This window comes from Xenopus laevis, chromosome 4L, assembly GCF_017654675.1.
Source record: "Xenopus laevis strain J_2021 chromosome 4L, Xenopus_laevis_v10.1, whole genome shotgun sequence".
Lineage (NCBI taxonomy): Eukaryota > Metazoa > Chordata > Amphibia > Anura > Pipidae > Xenopus > Xenopus laevis.
The window spans coordinates 21,332,336-21,357,631 of record NC_054377.1 but is presented as its reverse complement, the minus strand read 5'-3'; the positions used below and the strand labels follow the sequence as shown (position 1 = coordinate 21,357,631).

Here is a 25,296-nt window from a genome sequence, read left to right as displayed (position 1 = left end):
GCTCACTCCCAATAAGTCCACCTTGCAGGACCTTCACATATACGTGAAAATAAATTCTGTGGGAAAGCTCAAGAGAAAAAAAACTTCCTAGTGAATTATATTAGTATACACAGCCGCACACCATAGGTGAAAGTGATTGTAAATTAGTCGACAAAACTGTGAAAATGCACCAAAATGCATTAGTCTATGTGCGTGGACATTTTCTTGATGCATGACAATTTTTTTGACATGGGACAATTTTTTTCACCCATTGGAGTCTATGGGTGTCACTTTCATGGTGAAACACTTTTTTCAGTTCAGTTGCTTTAAGATTATTCCCCAGAAATAAAGACTTTTTTCAATTACTTTCCATTATTTATTTTTTACTGTTTTTCCAAAATGTAAGTTTAAAGTTGAATGTCCCTGTCTCTGGTGTTTCAATCTGGCAGCTCAGTAATTCAGGTGCAGACTCTAAACCAGGGGTAGGCAACCAGCGGCTCCGGAGCCTCATGCGGCTCTTCATTCTGCTTGCTGCGGCTCAGTCTTGCGGCTTTTCCTGTCATGTCGTCTATACAGCCCTCAGACCTGCTGGCGGCTCAAGAAGCCACCAGCAGGTGCAAGGGTTGTATAGGCATCCCAGGCAAGACCGAGCCACAGCAAGATGATTCATCATGGTCCTTACCATGGTCACACACTCAAGACAAGAGAGAAGCCTCCAGAGTCCAGCTGCAGCAGGTGCGAGCGCTATAGACGTGGGTGTGACGCATATTTTAATGACTTCTATAGCCGTCGCCTTTAAACAGATGAAAACACTAGCATTTAATAGGGCTATTCAGTGTTTAATTTATTTCAAAGTAGGCCTACACATTGCACTTTTGTTGTTGTAACAGTAAAATTAAAAAAAAGGTTAAAACTTTTAAAAGTTTATAAGCGGTGTTATGTTTTGTGGCTCCAGGCTCTTTTGATAGTAAAGGTTGCTGACCCCTGCTCTAAACTGTTACACTTTTGCAACATTTAGTTGATTCATTTCTCAGCAGCATCTCTGGAGTATTAGCAACTATTGTATCAGTTCTAACAGTGGCCTGTAATGATACCCAGAGATTTTGCTCAGCAGGGACAAAGATCAATTTAGAACAATTTACAGGGTCGGTGATCCCCCCCCCCTCTCCCTGAGCTGCTTTAGAAGGTGAAAATGACACTTTATACATCTATTTTTTTAAAAAAAAAACAGTCAAACAGAAAATAGAAAGTAAGTGGAAAAAGTCGTTATTTCTGGTGATCTATCTGAAAACAACTAGTTGTTTGAAGGTGAACAACCCCTTTAAAGAAAAATTTCACTCATCACCAAAGATGATATGTGCCTCTGTGGAGAGATTTCCTACTCACCAGATATAAGAGATATACTGTACATGCCAAACATAATGCATAAACTTTTAAACCTTTGATCGACAAGGAAAGTAACACAAAATAGTGAAGTATGTATTTTAATGCTGAATAAAATCCAAATGGGTGTACTCACAAGCATAACAAATAAAAAAGCATTGTTTATTTCAGATTGAGATTTTCTTTATGCATTTCTTGTGGTCTGCCATTATTCCTCAGGAGGATATTAACTTTTTAAACGTATTTGCCTTTATAAACCAACCCAAATACCCACCACCATGTGATCATAGAGTCCACACACACACCACCATTGGTGGATTGCATTCACATGTGGGAGGCCAGCTACCAAGTCTGACACTTGCTGCACAAAACCAGGAAGTTATCATCTCTCACAATGGGATGCAGTGGGTGGGCTCTAATCATCTCCATCATGAATGTGTGCACAATTTTATTTAAACCATTTTAACTTGCTCTCCCATCAACATAAACAGATATACCCCATTTCTTCATCTTAGAATGAGATTGTGGGATAGCACAATTGTCTTCTTTATCAGTAACTAAATGTAAACTGGTACCTATTGCATTAGCTAGCACTTGACCTCTAGAGACCACTGCTGGTATTGGATGTAGGTAACTGATAAATGCCAGAAGGAAACTTGAGATATCGCACTTGCTGCTGCTTATATTGTGTTACAGTGTGTTAGACTCATAAAAGCAATGTTCTCCATCTGTATAAAGCTTAAAATAATGTTTTTTCATGGAACGGAACCATGATGAATTCTCACTGTGTCACAGGTCTCATAACATTTTGCTCTCACTCCCTTGTGTGGGGTGATTAGAGGGGCAGCATCTACAAATCTGGCAGGATAATATCCATACATTAGGATTTCTTAGGTAATTATGGCAATCATTTACAGAGGCAACATCTATATTGGAGGCCAACCCCTTTAGTATAACAAAATCAAGGCGTTTATTAAAATACCTTTTACATTTCTTTAACCTGTACAGAACAGTGACCAGTGCATGTGAACAATATACTAATTTTTTCATGAGGCAACAATACTTTAAGAAGAAAGCCACATTTTGTTTTATATAAGAATAGCTGTTCTCTTTCATGATAACATGTGGTCCTGAAGCAATTCTCTATATCTGTAAAATATCCCCTTTATTAATTGGTTTGAAGTTTATCTATCACCAGGGAATAACTTGTGAAAATGCATGGGCAAGATTCAATATGAGGAGAAAATACTTTTCTCCTAATTCATTTCCATTTTTCCCATTGACTTTAATAACGTTTTCATGTGATTAACAGTATGAAGTTTTTTTTTCTCATTGACTTGCATCTAGTCCTGGCCCATTATTTGTATCAGTAACTTTCTGAAAAAAATTCACTTACATTTATTTAAAAAATTTAGTGTGCCATGTCCAACTTCTACATTGAACTGGATATTAGGGGGCAGATGTATCAAGGGTCGAATTTCGAGGGGTTAAATCCCTCGAAATTCGACTGGGGAACAGAATCGAATAGGCAAATTTACGCGCTGGTGAATAGTCGAATGGGCGAATATTCGCACGATCGAATATTCGTTCGAAGGATTTTCATTCGATTGAATAATCGATCGAATGCCTTTTTTATTCGATCAAAAACTTAGAAAACAAGCCTATGGGACTTTCCCATAGGCTTTTAAAGCAATTCGGTAGGTTTTAGGTGGCGAAGTAGGCAGTCAAAGTATTTTTAAAAGAGACAGTACTTTGACTATCGAATGGGCGAATAGTCGCATCGTTTTTGCGTTCGATCTATTTGAATCATTCTACTCAGGCGAATTTACGCCAATTCGATAGTCGAGGAGCACAAAAAACTACTCGAAATTCGAGTATTTTTCCCTCTATTCCGTAACTCGAACTTAGTGAATGGGCCCCTAGTACTAAGGGTTTCACATCAGTAGGAGCCCATTGTGGGCCAGATTTAATTAGACGAGAAAAGCTTGTCTCATATTTCAATTTCAGATTTTACTATAGAACCACTTGCAATTAAAAACAATTGAAATCACATCTGTTTTTCACAAAACTCTACTGAAGTCTATGTGCAAAAAACTGGACCTCAATTAGGAGAAAAGTTTTTTAAAGTAACATTTTCTCATGGAACTGAACCTGTTTCAAATGTTGTTTGTAAGGGATATTTAAGAATATTTTTTTCCTCTTGCAGGATAGAAGCGTAATGACTCACTGGCAGCTTTTTAAATTTTTAGAGAATTTCAGTTATACCTTTAAAATAATTAGGAATATTGTTTTACTAGTGGTTGCAAAACACCATCTACCAGTTTGGATAAGGGTCCTATTACTGAACCAATTATAGACACAATGGAACTACCAGTTGGGTTTAATAGATACTTTTATTTTAGGCAGTGAGTATAAAATAGCAATATAATGTTATTCATCTCTCAAAAATCTCTCACATATCCAATTATGATCTGAATTCAAAAACCTGTTAATTTATAAATCAGTTTCTTTTTTAATCATTGTAATGGGGTCTGTCTGAAATTCTTCATAGTGATCTGGCACCCCAAGATGATTGTCCATAATAACAATTGCACACTGTTTGTCTGCTTTCATGTATTAATCAACTTATTTCATTTTAATGATTTTATAGAAGACCTTTCTTTGAAACATTAATTAGAGAATTTCCTTAACTGTCTGGTTGTTTTATATTTGCTGCTAGTGACTCAGTTGGAAGAAAATAACTTCTGTTCAAAAAACAATGAATTGTTTCAATTACTGTAAGTAGGGTAAATTACAGTTTTTAAAGCTATTTTACCATTTAAATTGTGCCACAGTTTATTGGTGTAAAAGAACACAGAGGCTTTTGTTTGTTTATTCTTCTTTATTTTTAAAAGGATTTACAACTCTGTACTTCATCATTTTTTCCTTTTTGTAAGCCAATAGGTTGTCATAACATTGATTTTTACAGTATTGCAAACCAGCATATTTTATGTATGTTTAGTTTAGGCCTCTTATTTCTTTGAGGAACATTCATTTTAACTTATTTTTGTATACACATAACACTATAACCTAAGCAAGCTTGAATGCTACTAAATTTTTGTTTAAAATTTAAAAAGCAAGTAATAATGGATTCAATAGAAACAGATAAACATGGACTAGAGTTTCAAAAGACAGTTTTGGGGGGTGTAATTTGTTGGCTTCTTAAGTAGTCACTGGTGACACCCCATTCTGGCCATTTTATAAGATATCTTGACAAGTAGGAACACTACAGCCACACTCTTCCACATATGTGTAAGAGGTAGGTATGCTGTTCCCAGATGGGCATGAGAGCATTATCTCCTTCGTAGTGGACCTTAATGCAACACAGCATGTGCACTTAGTCTCCATCATGTTGGTAATCATTGAATACCTATGTCAATTAAGAAACAAATACAGATGTTAAGTAACTTGTAAAGTGAGTCTCTTTTTTACATGATAATCAAGACCACTCAATTATTTTTCATTTCATTCTAATCACAATAATATCATAATAAGTATGAATTTATTATAACCAGTGATCAAGTGAAGTCATTTGTATCCAATGAAGCATTAGGTATATTGCATCACAATTAGCAATGCATCCCGTATTACTAAATAAAGGGATTTTAAAACTTTCTTCATATAGAACCCTTATGAGCACCACAAGGGCAATATTAATATTATTAATATCTTGTTTTAAACAATCAACACTACATTTCATACATTGGAACAAGGCATTTTAACATGGGGATCTGTCATATGCCATGTGGTTTGAATTATATTTTGGTTTTGCAAAATAACATAAATTCACTTTTCAATACACCACACTGTGTAGTTTATTCAATCGCAACTATAACAGGTATTCCCTAAAAGTGTAGTATAGTAACTTAGGTTAAAAAGAGACACATGCCCATCAAGTTCAACCTTTTATATCCATATAAACCTGCCTAACCACTAGTTCAGTGATCCCCAACCAGTAGCTCGTGAGCAACCCCTTGAATGTTGCTCTCCGTAGCCTCAAAGAAGGTTTTTGAATTCCAGGCTTGGAATCAAGTTTTGCATAAAAACTAAGTATACTGCCAAGTAGTATCTCCTGTAGGCTGCCAGTTCACATAGAGGCTACCAAATGGACAATCACAGCCCTTATTTGGCACCACAAGGGACTTTTTCATGCTTGTGTTGCTCCCCAACTCTTTTTACATTTGAATGTGGCTCACAAGTAAAAAGGTTGGGGATCTCTGCACTAGTTGATCCAGAATCCAACAATTATAAGCCTCTCCAATTTGCTTCAGAGGGGCAAAAAATTCCTTCCTGACTTCAAGCTGGCAATGGGACCAGTCCTTCCCCAAGACTTGAATTTCAACCATCGGACCCCTTTTTTGAAACTATCAAATGGATCTGCCAGTACAACTGATTCAGGGACAGAATTCCAAAACTTCCTAGCCCTTTACGAATATTAACATGGAATCTCCTTTCTTCATCAGAATGGATGTCCTTGTGTCTGCTAGAAGGACCTACTGATAAATAAAGTATTTGATTTTAGAGTTTATTATATGGTCCCTTTGTAAATTTATATGTTATTATATCCTACCTTTCTACTTTAGTGTAAGCAACCAAATTTTGGGTTTCTTTATAACCAAGACTTTCCAAACCATTTACCAGGTCAATTGCCCCAAAACTCCCCAATTAGTACTCTTAAGTAATGAATTGAGGAAACCAAAATTAGCTTTTCTGAAATTCCCATGGATCTACATGAGTGTAATGTCACAAGAAAAGGGATTACATGTTATTCATATATGGTTGCCTTTGGGTAGAACATTGGTCATGGATAATGTTTGACGAGACCAGCAATGTTCACATGCAATTGTAAAGCTATTGTATACAGTAACTTGTGGTGCAATTTTTCCGAGCAGGCATGAACTCGATCCACCAAACAATTGAAAAACAATTTTTACACATACAACATGCAGCATAAATATTATTTTTATTCCTAAATAATACAAAGTAATGGATTGTTGTAGAAGAAACTATATTAATGTATGTACCACAGACTAAATCATTTGGTGACTCATTTTTGGTATGGCCCTCTAACCTAGGACCAATTTTTGTTGTTACTTACATGAATGATGAGCTGCAGGTCCCTGCACAGTATGTTAAATCAACTGGTTCTGATGAGTTACAGTCTCCAGATTGTATATGGGCTGACATGCTGTACAATGAGCAATTTTTCTGAGCAGCTACAAAAAATGCACACATTACCTTGTATGATGGAATTACTTTAGATAATGATAAAATAATCATTTAAATTCTGTTGTGAATCTTTACATTTTGGAAATTGCTAGCTGTTAGATGAGTACTAACCAGGCAAAACTAGAGAGTTAAAGAAACATAAATTAAAATAACAATAAAAATCTAGTGACTATCATAATTAAACGTTGTTGCAGATTCAAGAACCAGATCTAACATTAAAAATGTTGAGATAATTAGAATAGAAAAACAAAGATGATACAAAGAAAATACAATCCATATATCAAATGAATGTGTGCTATTAATTTCCCTTCACGTTTATAAGTCCCCGGTGTTTAGAAGGTGCTTAAAGATTAGAATTGTTTCAGAAATGGTCACTACCTGTTTTGAACAGTTCATGCAATAAGCATTTTGCTTATATATTACATCCAGTAGTAGTGAAATGTTTTATTGAAGCTGTGGTTTTGAATTTATTGCACTGTGTTTATCTGTTCCACAAATATAGTAAAAATGTTTATTGCCTGGCCTTTCGTGGAATTTACAAGACAAATACTTACCCTGCATTTCACAAGTCATACAGCAGCCATCAGCAGTCATATTGCTTGTACCCTGTTAATATAAATATTACATTTTATCAAAAGTAAATACTGGGGAACCAGTAAGTGGATTAAGGCATCCTTCCCAAGTTTAAGATATGCGATTATGTGATAACTACAACACCAGCTGCACATCTGCTGGGGCAGGATATAATTTGCATAAAATACTACTTTCCTTTTGCTTGGATTACCATATGGGGCCAGATTCTATTAGTTTAAATTTTTGATATATGCAATTGTGATACTAAAATCAATACAATTAGTATAGATATTGGTATATATACAGAATATATACAGTAGTGTATGTGAGTGTATGGAAGGGTTGGTACTTTTTTCAATTAAATAAAAATGTGAAAAATACAAACTAAAGGAATGGCATGCTCAAATGTTAAGCAAATGGCTGCCCTGTGACTGTTATTATGTCTCCCATTTTACAGCCAAATGCCTTACCTCTTTGCAATCTGCAGCATCAAACTTTGGGCACACAGTCTTCTCAGCCACCAGTCCATCTGCCTGGCTACAAATATATTTGATACAGGGGTTGTCTGGAGGAATGAAAGTTTCTCCTGGCTTTAAGGAACAAAAAGACAGGCAGATAAAAATGTAAACAAGATTGAGGTCACTGTTAAAACATTGTACAGTTTCATAAGGTATGGAACCTTTTCATGAATAATATTGCAGGCCCGCTACATTTTCAATGATCTTTCAAAATGATTTTGTGCATTGCCCCATCCTCCTTATAACCTCAATCTTAAAACACCTTCTGCTTTGAAATTAGACTTAATACATTGCCTGGAATATATAAATATAAATGTTGACATCTCATAAATATGCAGACCTCCCATTTTGAGTGGGACAATCCTAATTTTTACAGCTCAACCCGCAGTCCTGGCTTGTTACTGAAATGTCCCGACTCTTCTCTTTGATCTCCTGCACTGAACAGTCACAATAAGATGCAGGGAACCAGGTACACTTGGATATCTTTGTAAAAATTTAAGATAATTAAATAAGTAATTGTAACAATTTAAGATAAACAGGTCTCTTGGGGAAACTGACTTGCAGGTTCACCTTCAATAGTAAAACTGTAATAACACATAAAAAACAGAATTGTGTTCAAACTTTCAGAACCTGCCAAATTTTGTAAAATGAACATGGTAAATAGGGGTTGTGGCCATGACATGGGCGTTCTCAAACAAATTTTTACACACAGCAAATCTTTTTGTTCCTCTTTCTATTTAAAAAATGTTGGGAGGTATGAATATTCAGTATGCAATATGACTATTTAGCCCAAAGTTTCACCATTTGTTGTGTTCTGTGCAGATCGTATTACATCAAATCTGACAGCATCAGCATGTGTGGGTGCTCATAAGCTGAAGTTACAGGGTCCACACCTTCATATAATTCTCTCCCAATTATCAAGTCATTTGATTCAATGTGAAAGCTTTGAACATCCACAGGGTGCCATGATGTTTAGTTAAATACAGCTAAATTGCCTGTGCCCGTATTTAAACTTATTGCTCACAGGCCAGAATATCAGGTATTGAGATATGAAGGAAGGACTTTTAGTTGGTTCTTGCTAAGATAGGAAATGATTAGGAAACCATCCATTAGGAAATCCCTAAGAAATCATCCACGTGTGTTCAATTAAAGGGATACCATCATGTTTTTTTTTTCCAAAATGCATCAGTTAATAGTGCTGCTCAAGCAGAATTCTGCACTGAAATCAGTTTCTCAAAAGAGCTAACAGATTTTTTATTTGTCTATAATTTTGAAATCTGACATGGTGCTAGACATATTGTCAGTTTTCCAGCTGCCCCCAGTCATGTGACTTGTGCTCTGATAAACTTAAGTCACTCTTTACTGCTGTACTGCAAGTTGGAGTGATATCACCCCCTTCCTTCTCCCCACAGCCTAACAACAGAACAAATGAAAGGTAACCAGATAACAGCTCCCTAACACAAGATAACAGATCCATGGTAGGTGCAGCACTCAATAGTAAAAATTCAGGTCCCACTTAGATACATTCAGTTACATTGAGTAGGAGAAACAACAGTCTGCTAGAAAGCAGTTTCATCCTAAAGTGCTGGCTCTTTCTGAAAGCACATGACCTGGCAAAATTACCTGAGATGGCTGCCTACAGACCAATATTTTAAATTTTAAAATGATTCAGGAATGAAATTTTATATGGGAGAGTGAATTATGTGCAGTGTAAACAGTGTAATTTAGAAATAAAAACTACACCAGGAAAATTGTGACAGAATCCCTTTAACACATACAGTAAGAAATGAGTTAATAGATGACAAAACACAGCAGTGTCTACTGCTGTATACTTTTCTGAGATCTACAGGCAAAAGTGTTGAACCCTTGGGGTATTTTTTAAGAAATGATAAATTGCATGACTTTTCACACTGAAACTTTTCACATATTTTAACAATAATTCATATTTGAAATCATACCTGCAATATTTTTGTCATGTTATCCATGTTCAGGGAACATGCCACTCTAATGCACTCCCCACAACATTCTCCAGTGATTTCTGTATATAAATATCCCTAGCGATGAGAAAGCAGAAATACTGAAAAGTTGTAAGAATGTATACAGTATATATAGTAAGCAAAATATGTTAGGTGGTTGGCAATAAACAAAAACTATTCTAATATATTTTGCAGCTAAAAGGAAACTGTAGTCATTTTTGTGTAAGCCTCAATTGCCACAATTAGAGCAAATCTGTTTTTTTTTTTCAAAACAATTAAATATTTTAAATAATAATAAATTGACATTAGCAGGATATAGTATGACTACTATACTCAAAATAAAGGTCATCCAAAAATATACAGTTTCACCACATCTGCTAATAATAATACAAATTAAATATAAAACAGAAAGAAAAACAAGCAACAGGCTGTAAAAAGGATCTTCATCATATTAAAGGACATGTAAACCCCCCACAAAAAAAAGATTAATTAGCGTACAGCCTCTTCAAGAATAACTGGCATGGATAGCTAACTTACCGGCCCACAGTTAATTATGCAGAGTTTTTGTTTGGAATCCAAATAAACGGTGTCAACCTTTTGAACACATTCATGAATTACACAAGGATTATCTGATGGAGACCAGACTTCACCAGGCTATAATGATAATAGGAAGAGTGTTAGGTAAATGGTGCTTTAAATGAGCCCCTTTCATAGCACCATAATATCATGCTGAACTTCTTCTATGTACTTATTGCATTCAATAGATCCATACTGCAGCTGCGTAGCCCATGTGTCTTCAGGTGTGGGAGTCTAGCCATAGAATTCCACAACAGACAGTGTGGCTCTAACCATTTTACAACAGGGAAAGTGTGGCCCTAAGCATTTTACCACAGACACAGTGTTGTCCCCTGCATTTTACAAAAGGCATAGTGTAGCCCTTACCATTTCATGACATGCACAGAAGGTTCCCCCACCATTTCACAACAACAGCGGCAGCACAAAGATTGTATGAAAAAAGTACAAGTCTTGGAGTCTTTCCAAATGACCCCTTATTAAGATTATAGGAAAATAACAAGTACCTGCAAGACATGGGTAAAATTGTTGTCCAGGATTACTATACAGGTCAACAATTCACACTCTCCACAGCAGTCGCCAGCTACAACTGTATACCGATAACCCTATGAAAAATACAAATGTATCCAAAAAAGCAAACCAAGAAAAAAATGAAAAATATATGTTTAGACACTTCAGATTGTATTGGAGTATATCACCCTACATCATGTACAGTACATGAGACTCTATATTACATAATACATTCTATTCCTCTTGCAATTTAATCTGATTTTTTTTTTTTGGAAAAAAAAAAATCATTGGCTCGGAAGTCAAAACAACTGCTGAATAATGTAAGTGTAGATATTTTTATGTGCTTCTCAATTTATTGTGTTTGCTGTTGTCCTAACTCAAGTTTCCATGGATAAAGGCACATCTTAGAGGATCCATGGGTAGCAAATCTGCTTTTTTTTTTTTTTTAAATCTATATACGTATGACATAAAAAAATGGAAGAAAAACTCAGGTAAAAATGTATGTAAAAGTAAAATATATGCAGTGTTTATGAAGAGAGCTTCAGACAGAGCACAACAAAGGAGGGGGCTAAGAAGGAAGACAAGAGGATATCCTTCTGTTCAATGACCTGTACTTGTGGTGGAACCTGGCAAACCATCTCCATCTACTTATGTCACCTCAGCTATGTAGATACCCATTCCCTGGAGGTGCTGCCAGTGGGGGACAGCAGATGCAGCCAACATGTTATCTTCTACTTTATCAGGAACTATATGACTATATCAGGCTTATAAAAACAAGCCTGAACAGAGTGGAAAGGGTGGGAAGTGAAAATAAGTGAAAATAAGGCATTACCCCCATTTACAGTTTAAGTGGGTGGGTAAGTTACAAATACATATAAGAAGTTAATATGTGCAGCAATTTATAGTGACTGAGGCATTACCTTATAAGCATCAAGAGTTAGATGTGTTTAAAGAGGTAATCTTTGCGTTTAGTTTTGAAGGAATAGAAGAATGGCTTTCTATGTAGGAATACAGAAATAGAATTGTAAAAGTTAGTAGTGGGTAACAGTGGAAGTGGGTGGTGTGCTCAAAAAGGGATCGTGCACTGGTATACCCACATTAGGGACCTTTTGTTACATCTGCACTGGTTTACACTAATGATTTAAGGATTTACCTAGCAGGAACCCAACATAAAGATGCTTTTATTTTGCCCTGTTAATCTTCAAGATATTAAAACACCCATAGACTTTTTGTGAGCAAAAGATTTAAAATAAAAGGCAAAAAGTCAATTCAGTACAAGCCTTGTATGCTATCCAGAAATCTGTAAACAAGTGATATCCCAGTTGTATTACCAACTTCCTACTTCATCCTATTAAACTGGTTATTATCAATCCTTCAAAGTCTCAAGGCTCAAGACAAGACATATTTTTGTGGGCCGCATTATTAAATATTTGATTATAATTATTCACCAATTCCTAGTACCATGTGGGTTTTTGTAACTACCCTACTGTACCTGTATTCCCATAAACACTGTTCATATTGATATCATAAGCACCATCTAACCCCGCCATACATAGTATCTGAGAAATTGTCTTCAAAGAGGTTGTTTTTCTACCTACTACCAACTGAACTTGTTATACATGTTGAATATGTACATTAAGGGGATTATTTATCAAAGGTTGAGTTTATAAGGTTTGCCAGGATGTTTAAAAAAACTTCTATAGTAGGTGCTTCTTTGTTGCCTTCACACTTAAGAGGAGAATATAAAAAAACGCATAAATCGGAAAAAACTGTAGACCTTGATATTATGGCTGTCTAAGAAGCTACTCACACTTTCTCAGAATCAATAAGGAAACATACAATCATATGAAAAGTGAAAGTGAATTTTCAGCAGTGTTATTATTTGCATTGTTCTATTTAAAATCTTTACCTTTTTTTAAGACGAACTACTTAAATGAATCATGGTACAGTAAATTCCAAAGATACAAACTATTGCTTATAAAAGTTTGTCTTGATTTGCAGAGAACTTGCAGTTTGTGAATATTTTCCAAAACATTTTTAAAATAAATGGTAAAATTCCTACCATCCCACAGTCACTTTGACTTAAGACTGCACAGAGTGTTTGCACTGTGGTAAGAATGACGTGGTCTTCTCTTGCTTCACATACATGGTAGGAACAGTTATTGCCAGGCATGTTCCATGACTCTCCAGGCTGTAAAAGATAAAATTAAATATAAAAACACCTGGAAGATAAATAGGAATTATAGGAAAAAAAATAGGATTTTAAGATATTAAGAAAGATGTATCCTTAGTACAATGTGTATAAATAAATCCAAGTTCAGTTCTACTGACTTTGGCCAGATTTTTCAGAAGATGTGAATTAAAGCTAAAGTTGTTACAGACACTGTTACAGAATAGCACAGTATAGTGTGAATACCTGAACTACATGGTTACATAAATAGTTACAAATATATGTATTCATATCCAAGTATCCTTACTTTTGCACCAAATGTATATTACACGGGGGGGGGGGGTGTTACCAAAAGAAATTTTTTCCAAATTTTTTATTAAAGGAGTACTGAACCGTAAAAATGAATATGGCTAAAAATGGCATATTTTATTTACTGAACTTATTGCACCAGCCTAAAGTTTCAGCTTGTCAATAGCAGCAATGATCCAGGACTTCAAACTTGTCACAGGGGGTCACCATCTTGGAAAGTGTTTGTGACACTCACATGCTCAGTGGGCTCTGAGCAGCTGTTGAGAAGCTAATCTTAGGGGTTAAGGTCGATAAATTAAGAATCTTGTTTCTCGCACACAGTAAATTACTTCATATTATTGTGTACTTAATCATTAAATAATTGATTATTGGAGAAAACTAATTTGAGGTTTTTTATTCGACATACAAAAAAGAATTATTGTTAAAAAACTTTTGTGCAATATCAATTTATCAAAATTCATGTACATAATTAATCAACCATCATTAAAGGAAAACTATACCACCCAAACAATGTAGGTCTCTATTAAAAGATACTGAGTAAAACAGCTCATGTGTAAAACCCTGCTTCATGTAAATGAACCATTATCATAATAATATACTTTTTTAGTAGTATGTGCCATTGGATTATCATAAATAGAAAATTGCCATTTTAAAAAATAAGGGCCGCCCCTGAAATCGTAAGATTCACTGGGGCAAATTCACTAAGCGCCGAAGTGCCGAACGCTAGCGTTAATTCGCTAGCGTTTGGCATTTTCGTTACTGCGCAAATTCACTAACGCGCGCAGTGTACTGAACGCTACCTTTTACGCTAGACTTCCTTCGCCACCTCAGACCAGGCGAAGCGCAATAGAGTAGATAGGGATTGCTTCAAAAAAATTCAAAAATTTTTCTAAGTCCCAAAAAACGCTGGCGTGTTTTCTACATTATGGGTGATAGCCTGAAAAAGATCGAAAAATTTTTTGGGGCTCCCCTCCTTCCCCCCTACATTTCCTGACTCATGGCAACTTACCTAGACAGTGGGCACATGTGTAGGGCAAAATAAAATTTTTATTTGATGTTTTGAAGGTTTTCTAGCCATTTGTAGTGCTGATACGTATTCCTCCATTGAAATTTGAATTTGGCGCCATATGCAAATTAGCCTTCGCTAGCGTAACTTTGCTTCACTTAGCGAATCAACGCTAGCGCAACTTCGCAATCTTACGCTACCCCTGTGCGCAACTTCGGATTTTAGTGAATTTGCGGAGCGCTGGCGAAACTATGCCTGGCGAAGTGTGGCGAAGTGCGGCAAAGTTGCGCCTGGCACAACTACAAATGTTAGTGATTTTGCCCCACTGTGCACACATACAAACCACATGTAAGGTCACATGAGCCAATTAACAGAAAGAGTTCTACCTTTTGCTTCCTCACTTCTTCCTGTTACAGTAAGGGGCTGATTAACTATGGGTCGAATATCGAGGGTTAATTAACCCTCGATATTTGACTAGGAATTGAAATCCTTCGACTTCGAATATCGAAGTCGAAGGATTTAGCGCAGATAGTACGATCGAAGGATTATTCCTTCGATCGAACGATAAAATCCTTTGAACCGAACGATTCGAAGGATTTTAATGCAACGATCGAAGGAATATCCTTCGATCAAAAAAAGTTAGGCAAGCCTATGGGGACCTTCCCCATAGGCTAACATTGACTTCGGTAGCTTTTATCTGCCGAACTAGGGGGTCGAAGTTTTTTTTAAAGAGACAGTACTTCGACTATCGAATGGTCGAATAGTCAAGCGATTTTTACTACGAATCCTTCGATTCGAAGTCGTAGTCGAAGGTCGAAGTAGCCCATTCGATGGTCGAAGTAGCCCAAAAAAACCTTCGAAATTCGAAGTTTTTTTACTTCGAATCCTTAACTCGAATTTAGTGAATCGGCCCCTAAGTGTTGTAGTATTTCTGGTCAGGTGATCTCTGAGGCAGCACAGATAGAGTCACGAAATGGTGGTTTAAGGCAAGAGATGTAAAAGGGCAATATTTATGTAAATATATATTCCAGTTTGGTAAGATTCTTTAATATGTCATTCAATTTGATATAAACTATCTGTTGCTTAAGTATTCATTTTGGGGGTATAGTTTTCCTTTAATTCATTATTTCATTTTCAATTAAATACATCAATTGCAGTTAATCAATTTGTCCAAACTTATGTATATAGTTAATTAGCAATCATTAAAGGACCAGTAACATCAATTATTTTTTTTAAAAGAATGCCGCTGCCCCCACAGCCGAAGCCACCTGCCCCCCATTGCAGTGATGAGCGGCGACCATGCTAGGGACAGGGAGGTGAAGTGTTCCAGGAGGTCCCTGGGCTAAAGCACCTGATGGTGGTGATGGTGAGGGCCGAGTGGCACGGTGGTGCTGTTCTACTTCAGTTTGCTCCGCAAGATCCGTTCAAGGACTGTACGTAAAGGGAGTCTTGTGTGTCTGTGACTCAGAGACTGACCCCGTGAGTTGGAAGGCTTCGCTGATTCAAGCAGCGGAGGATCAAACTAGGGGTGACCAGTCCAGGGTGCTGAAGGACAGAGTTCATGTTCATGGCCGCCTGGTGGGACAGGTGGCTCAGTCCGTGCATGTGGCTGTGCGGATGGGCCGAGGTAGAGATCAAGCCTCTGCCACCAACTTCTGCCCCTCCACCTCCTTGGCCGCCACTGACTCCTTCACTTCAATAATAATGTCAACCGCAGCAAATGCTTCTGCTCGGGCCAATAGGGTCTCAGGGTATCGGCACCGAGAGCTGGAAAAGGAGATGGGGGCAGAGGAAACACTGTCACTAGAATAGCCAGGGAGGAGAAATTGAGCGCCGCAGTATGGATGGTCGCCGTATCTCTTTTCTGAAGAGGAGCGGAAGCAGAGTTTCTGTAAGTTATTTCATAATAAAAGCTTTGCTATTTTAAGATTTTATTTCTCTTGGTGTTTTTTTTCATTGTATTTTTTCATTTAACGAATTCTTTTAAAAAATTTTTTGATGTTACTGGTCCTTTAATTCATTATTACGATTTCAATTAAATATATTCCTTATGAATTGTTTGCTGCAGTAATTTTATACACATATCATTAAAATAAAATTGTCGATTTTGTGAGACATGTGGGCTCTGGTTTTATATTCAGCTTCCTTGTTAGAGCAGTTACTGTATCAGTTCTCTGAAAATCCTTATATTAACTGCTACTTAGCTTGAAAGAAAGCAATATATCAATGTCACAGTTCTTGCCTGCTTATCTGTTGCTGTTTATATGAATTGTAGCGACAGGCAGATTAAGTAACTTTCTGCATCCAGCTGACACCATATGACTTGCGGAAAGGGCATTGATAATAAAGTGCTTGCTGTCCATATAAATCAGCAGCTCATGTGGCTCCGGTGTTAGCTGAATAGATATGTTATTATCCAACACATTTGTCCGTGAGCAGTGTATACATTACCACCATGGCTTCACCTCGTGTAGCGGTTGTGTCACGGAACTCTCATGTCGGTAAGACAGCTAGGAGCTGGTTGCATTGCGGTTCGATAGGAAGTCCATGTTCACTTGCTTTCTCAATGCCAGTATAAATGCCGATTATCCAGAGCTTGCATTCAACCACATGGCCCACTTGGCCAACGCATGTTTCACCTTGAACGGCTTCGTCAGGGATTAAGGGTTATTCGTCAGGACTAATCGTAGGGGTTAGCCTACTTCTTTAGTTAAGCCTTAGTTGAGCATTAGTTCTCCTTTAAAACAATGTTGACTAATGCCCATCCATGAATTTATCAAGCTCAAAATTGTTGGTTCGTAAAATGTCTCAACAAAATTGTGCGACAATTTAAATTTTTGAATTTGATGCTCAAATTGTACAACTTTTTTGAGTTGTCGCCCTATAACCTTGATTATTTTGGATTATCATCTGAAAACCAGCGCAGATCAGGATGTCAAGAAACATCTTCAAATTTTAAAAGGGACATTGACAATGATTTCCTTGAAAAAATTTGAGTTGTTTTCCTTTAAAAATTCGAGTTGTTTTCCTTTAAAAATTCGAGTTTTCCCTCTTTAAAAACTCGACTAGAAAAATTTGAGGTTTAATTAATAGTTCCCCTAGTATCACTCATGTCAAGTGTTCCTGGTTGAAAAAAATTATTGACATACTTGGTTTCTTTAGCTTCACTTACCAAAGTTACTAAATGCAGAAACCCAGAGCAACCAATCAGATATTGTATTTATTAGTCTACTTGCAGCAGCCTGACTACAGCTTATTGGCTAGCATGGGTACTGTATTATGGCAATTTGCCCAATGTTAGTAAATGAGATATATTTGAACTGATAGAATCAAGTTTAGTATGTAGTATCTTTACATAATTTGAATATAATTATGAATATTTATATGAATAATAAATATATGCCATGGGTTACTATCCACAGTCAAATGTTTCCTAATGGTGTTAAATGAGCCCCAATGTGGTACATGGAGAAAATTATAGATCTGTCTGGTGCTAGAGAAGGACTTTCACCATACTTTTACATCAATATTACGATTTTAAAGTAATCTGAAAATTCTGGGGCCCCCACTATGGTCGATTTGCTCTTTTTGTTATTTAGGTTGAAAGGGTGGTTCTTCCCCATATACTGTATTATATCAACCCCAGGCATTCATGTTGCAATGGCGCTAAAGTTGAATATCACTGCTGTATTGAATTTCTTAAAAACATTAAAGGCTAAACATTTTGACCTGGGAATGTTGTTTATCAAGGTGGTTTGAGAGTCCACCATAATTATCTGCCAAGCTTATGATAAAGGCAAGTACCTATGTGATATATAGTATAATTGGGTATTGTGCGTGGCAAGAAATACAAGCAGTTATAAAATCTAGGAAGTGTAGGGAGCTTCAAAACATAGACGCTTATTAGGAGCTTCTGTCTTATTTCTACAAATAGATAAATATATATGGAATAAATGCATTTCTATAATATTTACAGTATATGTCAGTAGTGATGGGTGAATTTATTCGCCAGGCGCAAATTCGCGCGATTCGCCGCCGGCAAATAAATTTGCGAAACGCTCGCAAAAATTCGCTGGAGAAAATTTGCCAGCATAAAAAAAAAATTCACGCCGGCGTCAAAAACGAGAAACGGCGCAAATTCACCCATCACTATATGTCAGACACAAGGCATAGTTATATACTTAGTTAAAGGGCATAATTTCTGTACCTGAATAATTATTGTTTCATTTTCCATAGTCATGATGCACGTCACCTGCACACAGGTACCACAACACTCTCCATCCTTTACTGTATAGTTGAAACCCTACCAAGGTAAAATACAAGACATCATGGTAGAAAAATGTTTAGGATACATTTTTAATGATAGTGGTGTTTTGATAAATTATTTAAATTAACAGACAAAATTCACCTCTTTGCATGTTGTCAAACATTCCTTTGAAAGACAAGCCACTGAGTTTATCATGGTGAATGGATCTGTCTCAGAAGTGCAGGTACATTCTGTGCAGACATCAGGGTTAAGGGAGGGTACAACTTGGTTTGGCTATTATATTAAGAGAAAGTTTTCAAAGTCAATATAAATTAATAATCAATGCTAAAATCCAGTCATTGCCTTTTTAATAAGATAGCCACTTACCAGATATATTGTCCCATTTTCCACACAAACATTCATAGGTTCTTTGTGGAAACATAAGCAAAAAATATGTTTTGAGGATTTATTTAACAATTGAAATGGACTTTTAATTTTAAGAGCTTTTGACAAGAAATGTACGTCAGTAGTTGAGAAACAGATTTCAGCATCAGAAACAAAGATTAGCTACACATTGAATGAGTTGTATAATAGGAATGTTTTTGACTGAACCAGCTGATTTGTATTGTAATTGATATTATTATTATTATTATTATTGTTGTTGTTGTTATTTATATAGTACCACAAATGTATTCAGCATTTTACAGGGATAAATTATTATAAATTTGACAATAAAAATAAATATCAATTTACAGTAGAAATGAAATCCCTTTCCCAAGCAGCTAAAAACTATAATGAAATGGAGATAAACAGAAAGAAATGAGAAAAATTGCTTTTATCAAGGTTGGGTTGTTGCCAAGGAAGACTATTCAAATATTCCCTCTAGGAGGTGGTTCTTTTGAACATTTTAGAATAGAGTTAGACTGGAGCTTGTCAGATGAGCCCTCAGTGAGAATGATTTTATATATGACTCAACTCTTGTGGTGAATTGTATAGGCAATATATTTACTTGAGATGAGTGCAAGGATCATGAGGGCGTTTATGGGTATATGAGGAGATAGATAGATAGATAGACAGACAGACAGACAGACAGATACATAGATACATAGAGATATAGATCTAATCAGATCATAAACTGGTTGAGCAGAATTTAACACTGATGGCACAACCCTTTATTTCTGATGGTGGGATGTTAGGAAGAAAAAAGAAAATATTGCTTAAGATTCTTATTTCCATTTCGTTGGTGAACCTTCAAGATCCTTCAAGGCTTCAACTGTGCTATTTTTATAGACACACACATTAACTTACTGCATTCATTAATAACACAGCACTCTCCATTTGCATAAACAGGGACTGTTAACTGGAACCCAAGAGGACATTCTGTTGTTGTTGTATTTTGGCATAAGCTTGTATTGCATCCTATAAGAGAGTGTGAAAAAAAGGAATATTATTGTAGATTATAATATGTACAAATATTGATTACATTCTAGGATACAACTGGACCATTTATTTGGCAAAATATATGCACATGTCTCGTGTACATGGCTACTTACGGCATTCAAACTTAGAACAGCATGGTTGAAGTGGATCTTTGACTTCAACTACAGCATAGCCAGCATTTGTGCAAGGGGGAGTGACTGGTGTAGCGCACTGGACTGGCTGGCATTGCACAGTCACTGAGTTCATCTCACAAATACAGTCATAGCAGCCAGTAATCCAGGATGACCCAGGCTGTGAAATTCAGTAGCAAAATATAAATTCATTAGAATAACTTCTAAACATGTATATACACAAGTGCTGACTTAAACAAAACAAATGTCATATCCAGTATATGACCACAATACATTGTATTCTAATGCTCAACAGAAATTTGTATGTTTTTAAAAAGTTTTAAATTCATGCAAATGATACTAGTTAATAATTGCAACTGATCTGGGCAAAATAGCTGTGTGTGATCTAATATGCAGTGATGCATTACGCTTTCACCGTTATAACGTAATACAGTTGATGGGGCTTATCCCCTCTTGTGGGTCTTCTTCCATGTATTTTTCATTTAAATGGGTAACAGAAGTCCATTCAATTCAATCCCTCCAAATGAACCACAATGCATATATGTGTGTGTGTATACTGTATATATACATTCACATATATGAATTACATGCATCAATGACTATACTAAACTAATTGTAGATATTAACATACAAGGAAATAATAGAATTTGCCACCACAAGCTCACGTCCCTCACCTTGAAGCAAAGGTTTTAAAAGGCAAATAATTCAAAGGCTATAACAGATTAAGGTCAAATGAAAAGTTGCTAACACTTTCTATAACATAGTAAAAATTAAATTGAAGTGAACTACCCCTTTAACCAAGTAGTTTGCTGAACAAGAGAAAACATGAAGGTTCATTTAGTAAGAGAGTTAGAGAGCTTGAACTCATACAGAAAGCATTTGCTCCCCTTCTGACTGTAAATGCAAAGTGCAGATCACTACAGGGGTCAGTGAAGGGGACTCTTTACTTATCACCTGTGCCTGGCACACCATGCTAGCTCATGCCCTGCCAATGTAAAACCATGGCAAAAACACTATGAGGGAAATTCATTAACAGGCCAAAATTCGCCAGCGATGGCTTCGCCACCTGCGCTACACTTCGCCGCCTGCGCTACACTTCGCCAGGTGCAACTTCGCACAGCCAACACTAAGTTGCGAAGTTTCATCGCTGGCGCCTAATGCTTGCAAAGTTGTGCTAGAGTTACTACGCCAGGCATAGCGAAGTTGCGCTAGCGTTAGATAATTTGCATACAGCGGGAAGTTACATTTCAATGGACGTATATGTTGCAGCAAATAAAGTACACTACACAAGCCCAGGGATTGGGAACCTTAATAAAATAAAATAGAGTTGTTATATTACACTACACATGAGCTCACAGTATAGTTTATGTGCCATATGTAAAGAAATGTAGGGGGGAAGGAGGGTACCCAAAAAATTATTTACTATTTCAGCCTATCACCCTGTAAAAAGGAAAATATGCCAGCATTTTTTGGGACTAAGAAAAAAATTGCAACTTTTTTTGGGCCAACTCCTATCTACTCTATTGCACTCCGTCTGGTCTGAGGTGGCAAAGGTAAGTCTGGCGATAGAGGTAACATTCAGTAAATGAAAAACTTAGTGAATTTGCATAGTAATGCTCTTTCAACAGAGCGAAAATTTGCCTGGCGTTAGAGTGCGAAGTTGCGCCAAAGTCTATCTCCTTCACTAGCGTAAATATGCCGGTGCCCATTAGCCACTTTAATTTTGCCCCTAAGGATACAGGTACAGCAAATCTGATCTGAATGATGAAACTGATAATATTGCCTAAAAGTAAATTGCTATTTTTTCCCTTTTTTTTCTTGCCCTGATTGGCCTATGCCAATTATGGTTTCAATTCAGTTAGGAATTTCTCTGAACCCTTCATTAAAGATTTGAGGTTCACCAAATTTCAGAATAGTGGATTCAGTGCATCACTAAGTTTAATACATCAAAAAGCTAACTCCCTGGGGGTGAAGAATGCATAGCTGTTTGTAACAATACAACAATTCATTTAATTATTAGTCTGACAACAATCTTACCATTTTAGGCATTCCATCAGGACCAATACATGCTGAAAAACAAGTACTATAAATAAGTAAATATAGCACCATCTATATTTAAAGAATATATCTATTTCATTTTATAACTTTTTAATTTATCATGCTATAAATATAACATTTTATTTGTTTTTGTTTGAATGTGTTTTGAACATATACAGTACAAGATCAACATAAAAGGAAAGATAAACTGCACATCAAACGTCACCCAAAAAAAATTATTCAAAATCCTATTTTATCACATTAGTCAAGCAAAATGAACTGTAATTACACTGTATAAATTATTTGAATCTTGTATCCTTCAGTCTGGTAAGTCATAATTATAACAAGCAGCCAGCAGCCATTTTGTGGACACTGTTATTAAAGGAAAACTATACCCCCCAAACAATGTAGGTCTCTATTAAAAGATACTGAGTAAAACAGCTCATGTGTAAAACCCTGCTTCATGTAAATGAACCATTATCATAATAATATACTTTTTTAGTAGTATGTGCCATTGGGTAATCATAAATAGAAAATTGCCATTTTAAAAAATAAGGGCCGCCCCCTGAGATCGTACGATTCACTGTGCACACATACAAACCACATGTAAAGTCACATGAGCCAATTAACAGACAGCGTTCTGCCTTTTGCTTCCTCACTTCTTCCTGTTACAGTTAGTGTTGTGGTATTTCTGGTCAGGTGATCTCTGAGGCAGCACAGATAGAGTCACAAAATGGTGGTTCAAGGCAAGAGATGTAAAAGGGCAATATTTATGTAAATATATATTCCAGTTTGGTAAGATTCTTTAATATGTCATTCAATTTGATATAAACTATCTGTTGCTTTAGTATTCCTTTTGGGGGTATAGTTTTCCTTTAAGGCAAGCCTTGTATCATCTCAGAATCTTGTTTGTGCACCAGAATGGGGGGACCTGATGTCCATTCTTATGCACTGGCTGCACAATTAAGTGGTGAAGAGAACGGGGGAATGTGGGGAGAGCAGTGACATCTAGGAAGTGCTGAATGGAAAGTGAAAGTAATTGTCTGCCCCGCCTCTTTGCCTAGGCATAGAGGAGGGGCAGACAATATTTGATTGACAGCTGAGATTTTTAAATGAGCTTACAACAGCTATGATTGCTTTAATAAAAAATAGAAATTGGATTTTAATTTGAAAAGGACTTTTATTTTACAGATTTTTGTGTCTGGGTGACAGGTCCACTTTAAATATTAATTGCATAATATTTTCTGGAGATCCATTGCAATGATAGTCTATGTTTTTTTAGGTAAGCCTCCCCAAACTTTTTAAAACACTAATCCACCCTGCCCTCTATTTATTTTAAAAATTATAGAAATGTAATTACACATAGATTCTGAAACACCATATGGTTCAAATACTATGAAGGTGCTAAAAAGAGGTGTATGGACTCATGGATATTGATTAAACCTGGACCTATACCCAACCCTTCTTATATTGAATTATGGACTTTTAAATTGGATGCCATACTACTACTTTGTGGTGATGTCTCTGTCTATTACTATTATTGTGCAATCATTTATATAAAAAAAAAATAGAATTTTAACAAATAGATATTAGTTGGTATTGTCATATTAAAAAATGGTTAAAACAAAAGTAGATATAAATAATTTGCTTACGGCATGTGGGAACACAAAGGTTTGTGTAGTGGTTGAAAAGTATTTTCCCGGCTGTACAGAAACATCCCTCAGTGACGTCATTTGTACTGGTTACTGGCAGTCTTTCAAAATAAACTTTTTTGTTAAAATTTATACACACTCATATTGATACATCTAAATCTTTGAAAAATATGATCACATTGTGATCTAAAGTCTCTGTCTTTGTGTGTGCTGGAAACATATCCACTTACGTTGTAAGTTGTTTTCCTATAGACTATTGTAATAGTTGTAGTTGTGGGACTTATGTGTTATGTTGATATATTTGGGCTATTGGGGCAATCACAAAGTATAGAAGGGGTTCTCATTCTGTCTGTTGCAGTGTAGAATACAGTGGGGGTCATTATTCCAGGTGAATTTTTTATATTCTCATATGGTTGTTTTGCAAATGTGCTAAATACTTAAGTTTTGTAGTGCTGTGTTGTCTTTCCTATTTCTGAAAATAGTGGTTTGATGCACATTGGCACAAGTATACGCAAATGGCTCACAAATAAGATGGGTGTTTCTATGAGTGAGGGCACTGTGCATGGTAAGTACGAACTAATGAGTTGACAGTAATTTTGCAAATATAAATTTGCAATTGCGTATAGCAAATATTTTTCCCACCACCAAATTTGTGGTGTCCTCATAAATATTCACAATTTGTGATTATGCCAGCACAAATAAAAATGTGTGATTGTTTGCACAGTAGATTTGCACATTAAATACACCAATGTTGCCCAGACAGAAGCAACAGAAAACATAATTGTTTGGTAGAATATTGGGCATGGGTAACGGGGGCCGGAACTAGGGGCAGACAGAAGAGGCATGTGCCCAGGGTGCAAAGGTTGGGGGACGGACGTGGTTGCGTACATCCGTGCACATGTCCTCAGTTGAGCATGGCCACATGCACGTCCTCATTTGAGCACACCCGCAGCGGGGGCGAAGTGGATGGCCGGGTTGCCTGGAGTGCCCGGCACTATGGGTAATGTTCCATGTACAATAAGTCCTCAACCTGTAGGGTTTCTATGATCAGTGCTAATGCTTAAGTTGTGATTTACTGTTGTGTCATTACAGGTGCCAGGTAAGTAGTGTATGCTGCAACTTGTTGTACAGAATGTAGAACCATTTTTTGACAGAATTGGCACAAGGTGTAGTGGCCATTTACTAGTTTACAGAAGTAGTCATCTTAATCAAATCAACCCCTAAGAGTGCAACATAGACATCTGTGATATTTTTACTATTCATCAAAGAGAACTAGTGCTCCATTAGTATATATTTTAAAGGGGCAGATTTATAAAGGGTCGAAGAGAATTCGAGGGAATTTTCGAAGTAAAAAAATTCTAAATTCTAAGTAATTATATTGGATACTTCGACCATCGAATTGGATACCAGGACTTCGACTTCGAATTCGATTTGAAGTAAAATAGTTTGAATATTCGACCATTCGATAATCAAAGTACTGTCTCTTTAAAAAAACTTCGACTTCAATACTTCGCCAAACTAAACC

General features: G+C 36.3%; 1 protein-coding gene across 1 annotated transcript in view; it reads right to left on the bottom strand.

The window, feature by feature from the left end:
- Positions 1-6,792: 6,792 nt before the first annotated feature.
- The window catches only part of LOC108713470 (intestinal mucin-like protein), a 32,131-nt gene continuing 13,627 nt past the window's right edge, over positions 6,793-25,296 (bottom strand). Inside the window, exons 7-15 of the mRNA XM_018257037.1 lie at positions 22,120-22,151; positions 20,065-20,242; positions 19,820-19,930; positions 18,899-18,939; positions 12,843-12,971; positions 10,235-10,351; positions 7,674-7,793; positions 7,185-7,236; positions 6,793-6,839 (exon numbers count right to left, since the gene is read on the bottom strand). Of these exons, the coding sequence (XP_018112526.1) occupies positions 6,793-6,839; positions 7,185-7,236; positions 7,674-7,793; positions 10,235-10,351; positions 12,843-12,971; positions 18,899-18,939; positions 19,820-19,930; positions 20,065-20,242; positions 22,120-22,151 (827 nt within the window). The remainder of the gene's footprint in view (positions 6,840-7,184; positions 7,237-7,673; positions 7,794-10,234; positions 10,352-12,842; positions 12,972-18,898; positions 18,940-19,819; positions 19,931-20,064; positions 20,243-22,119; positions 22,152-25,296) is intronic.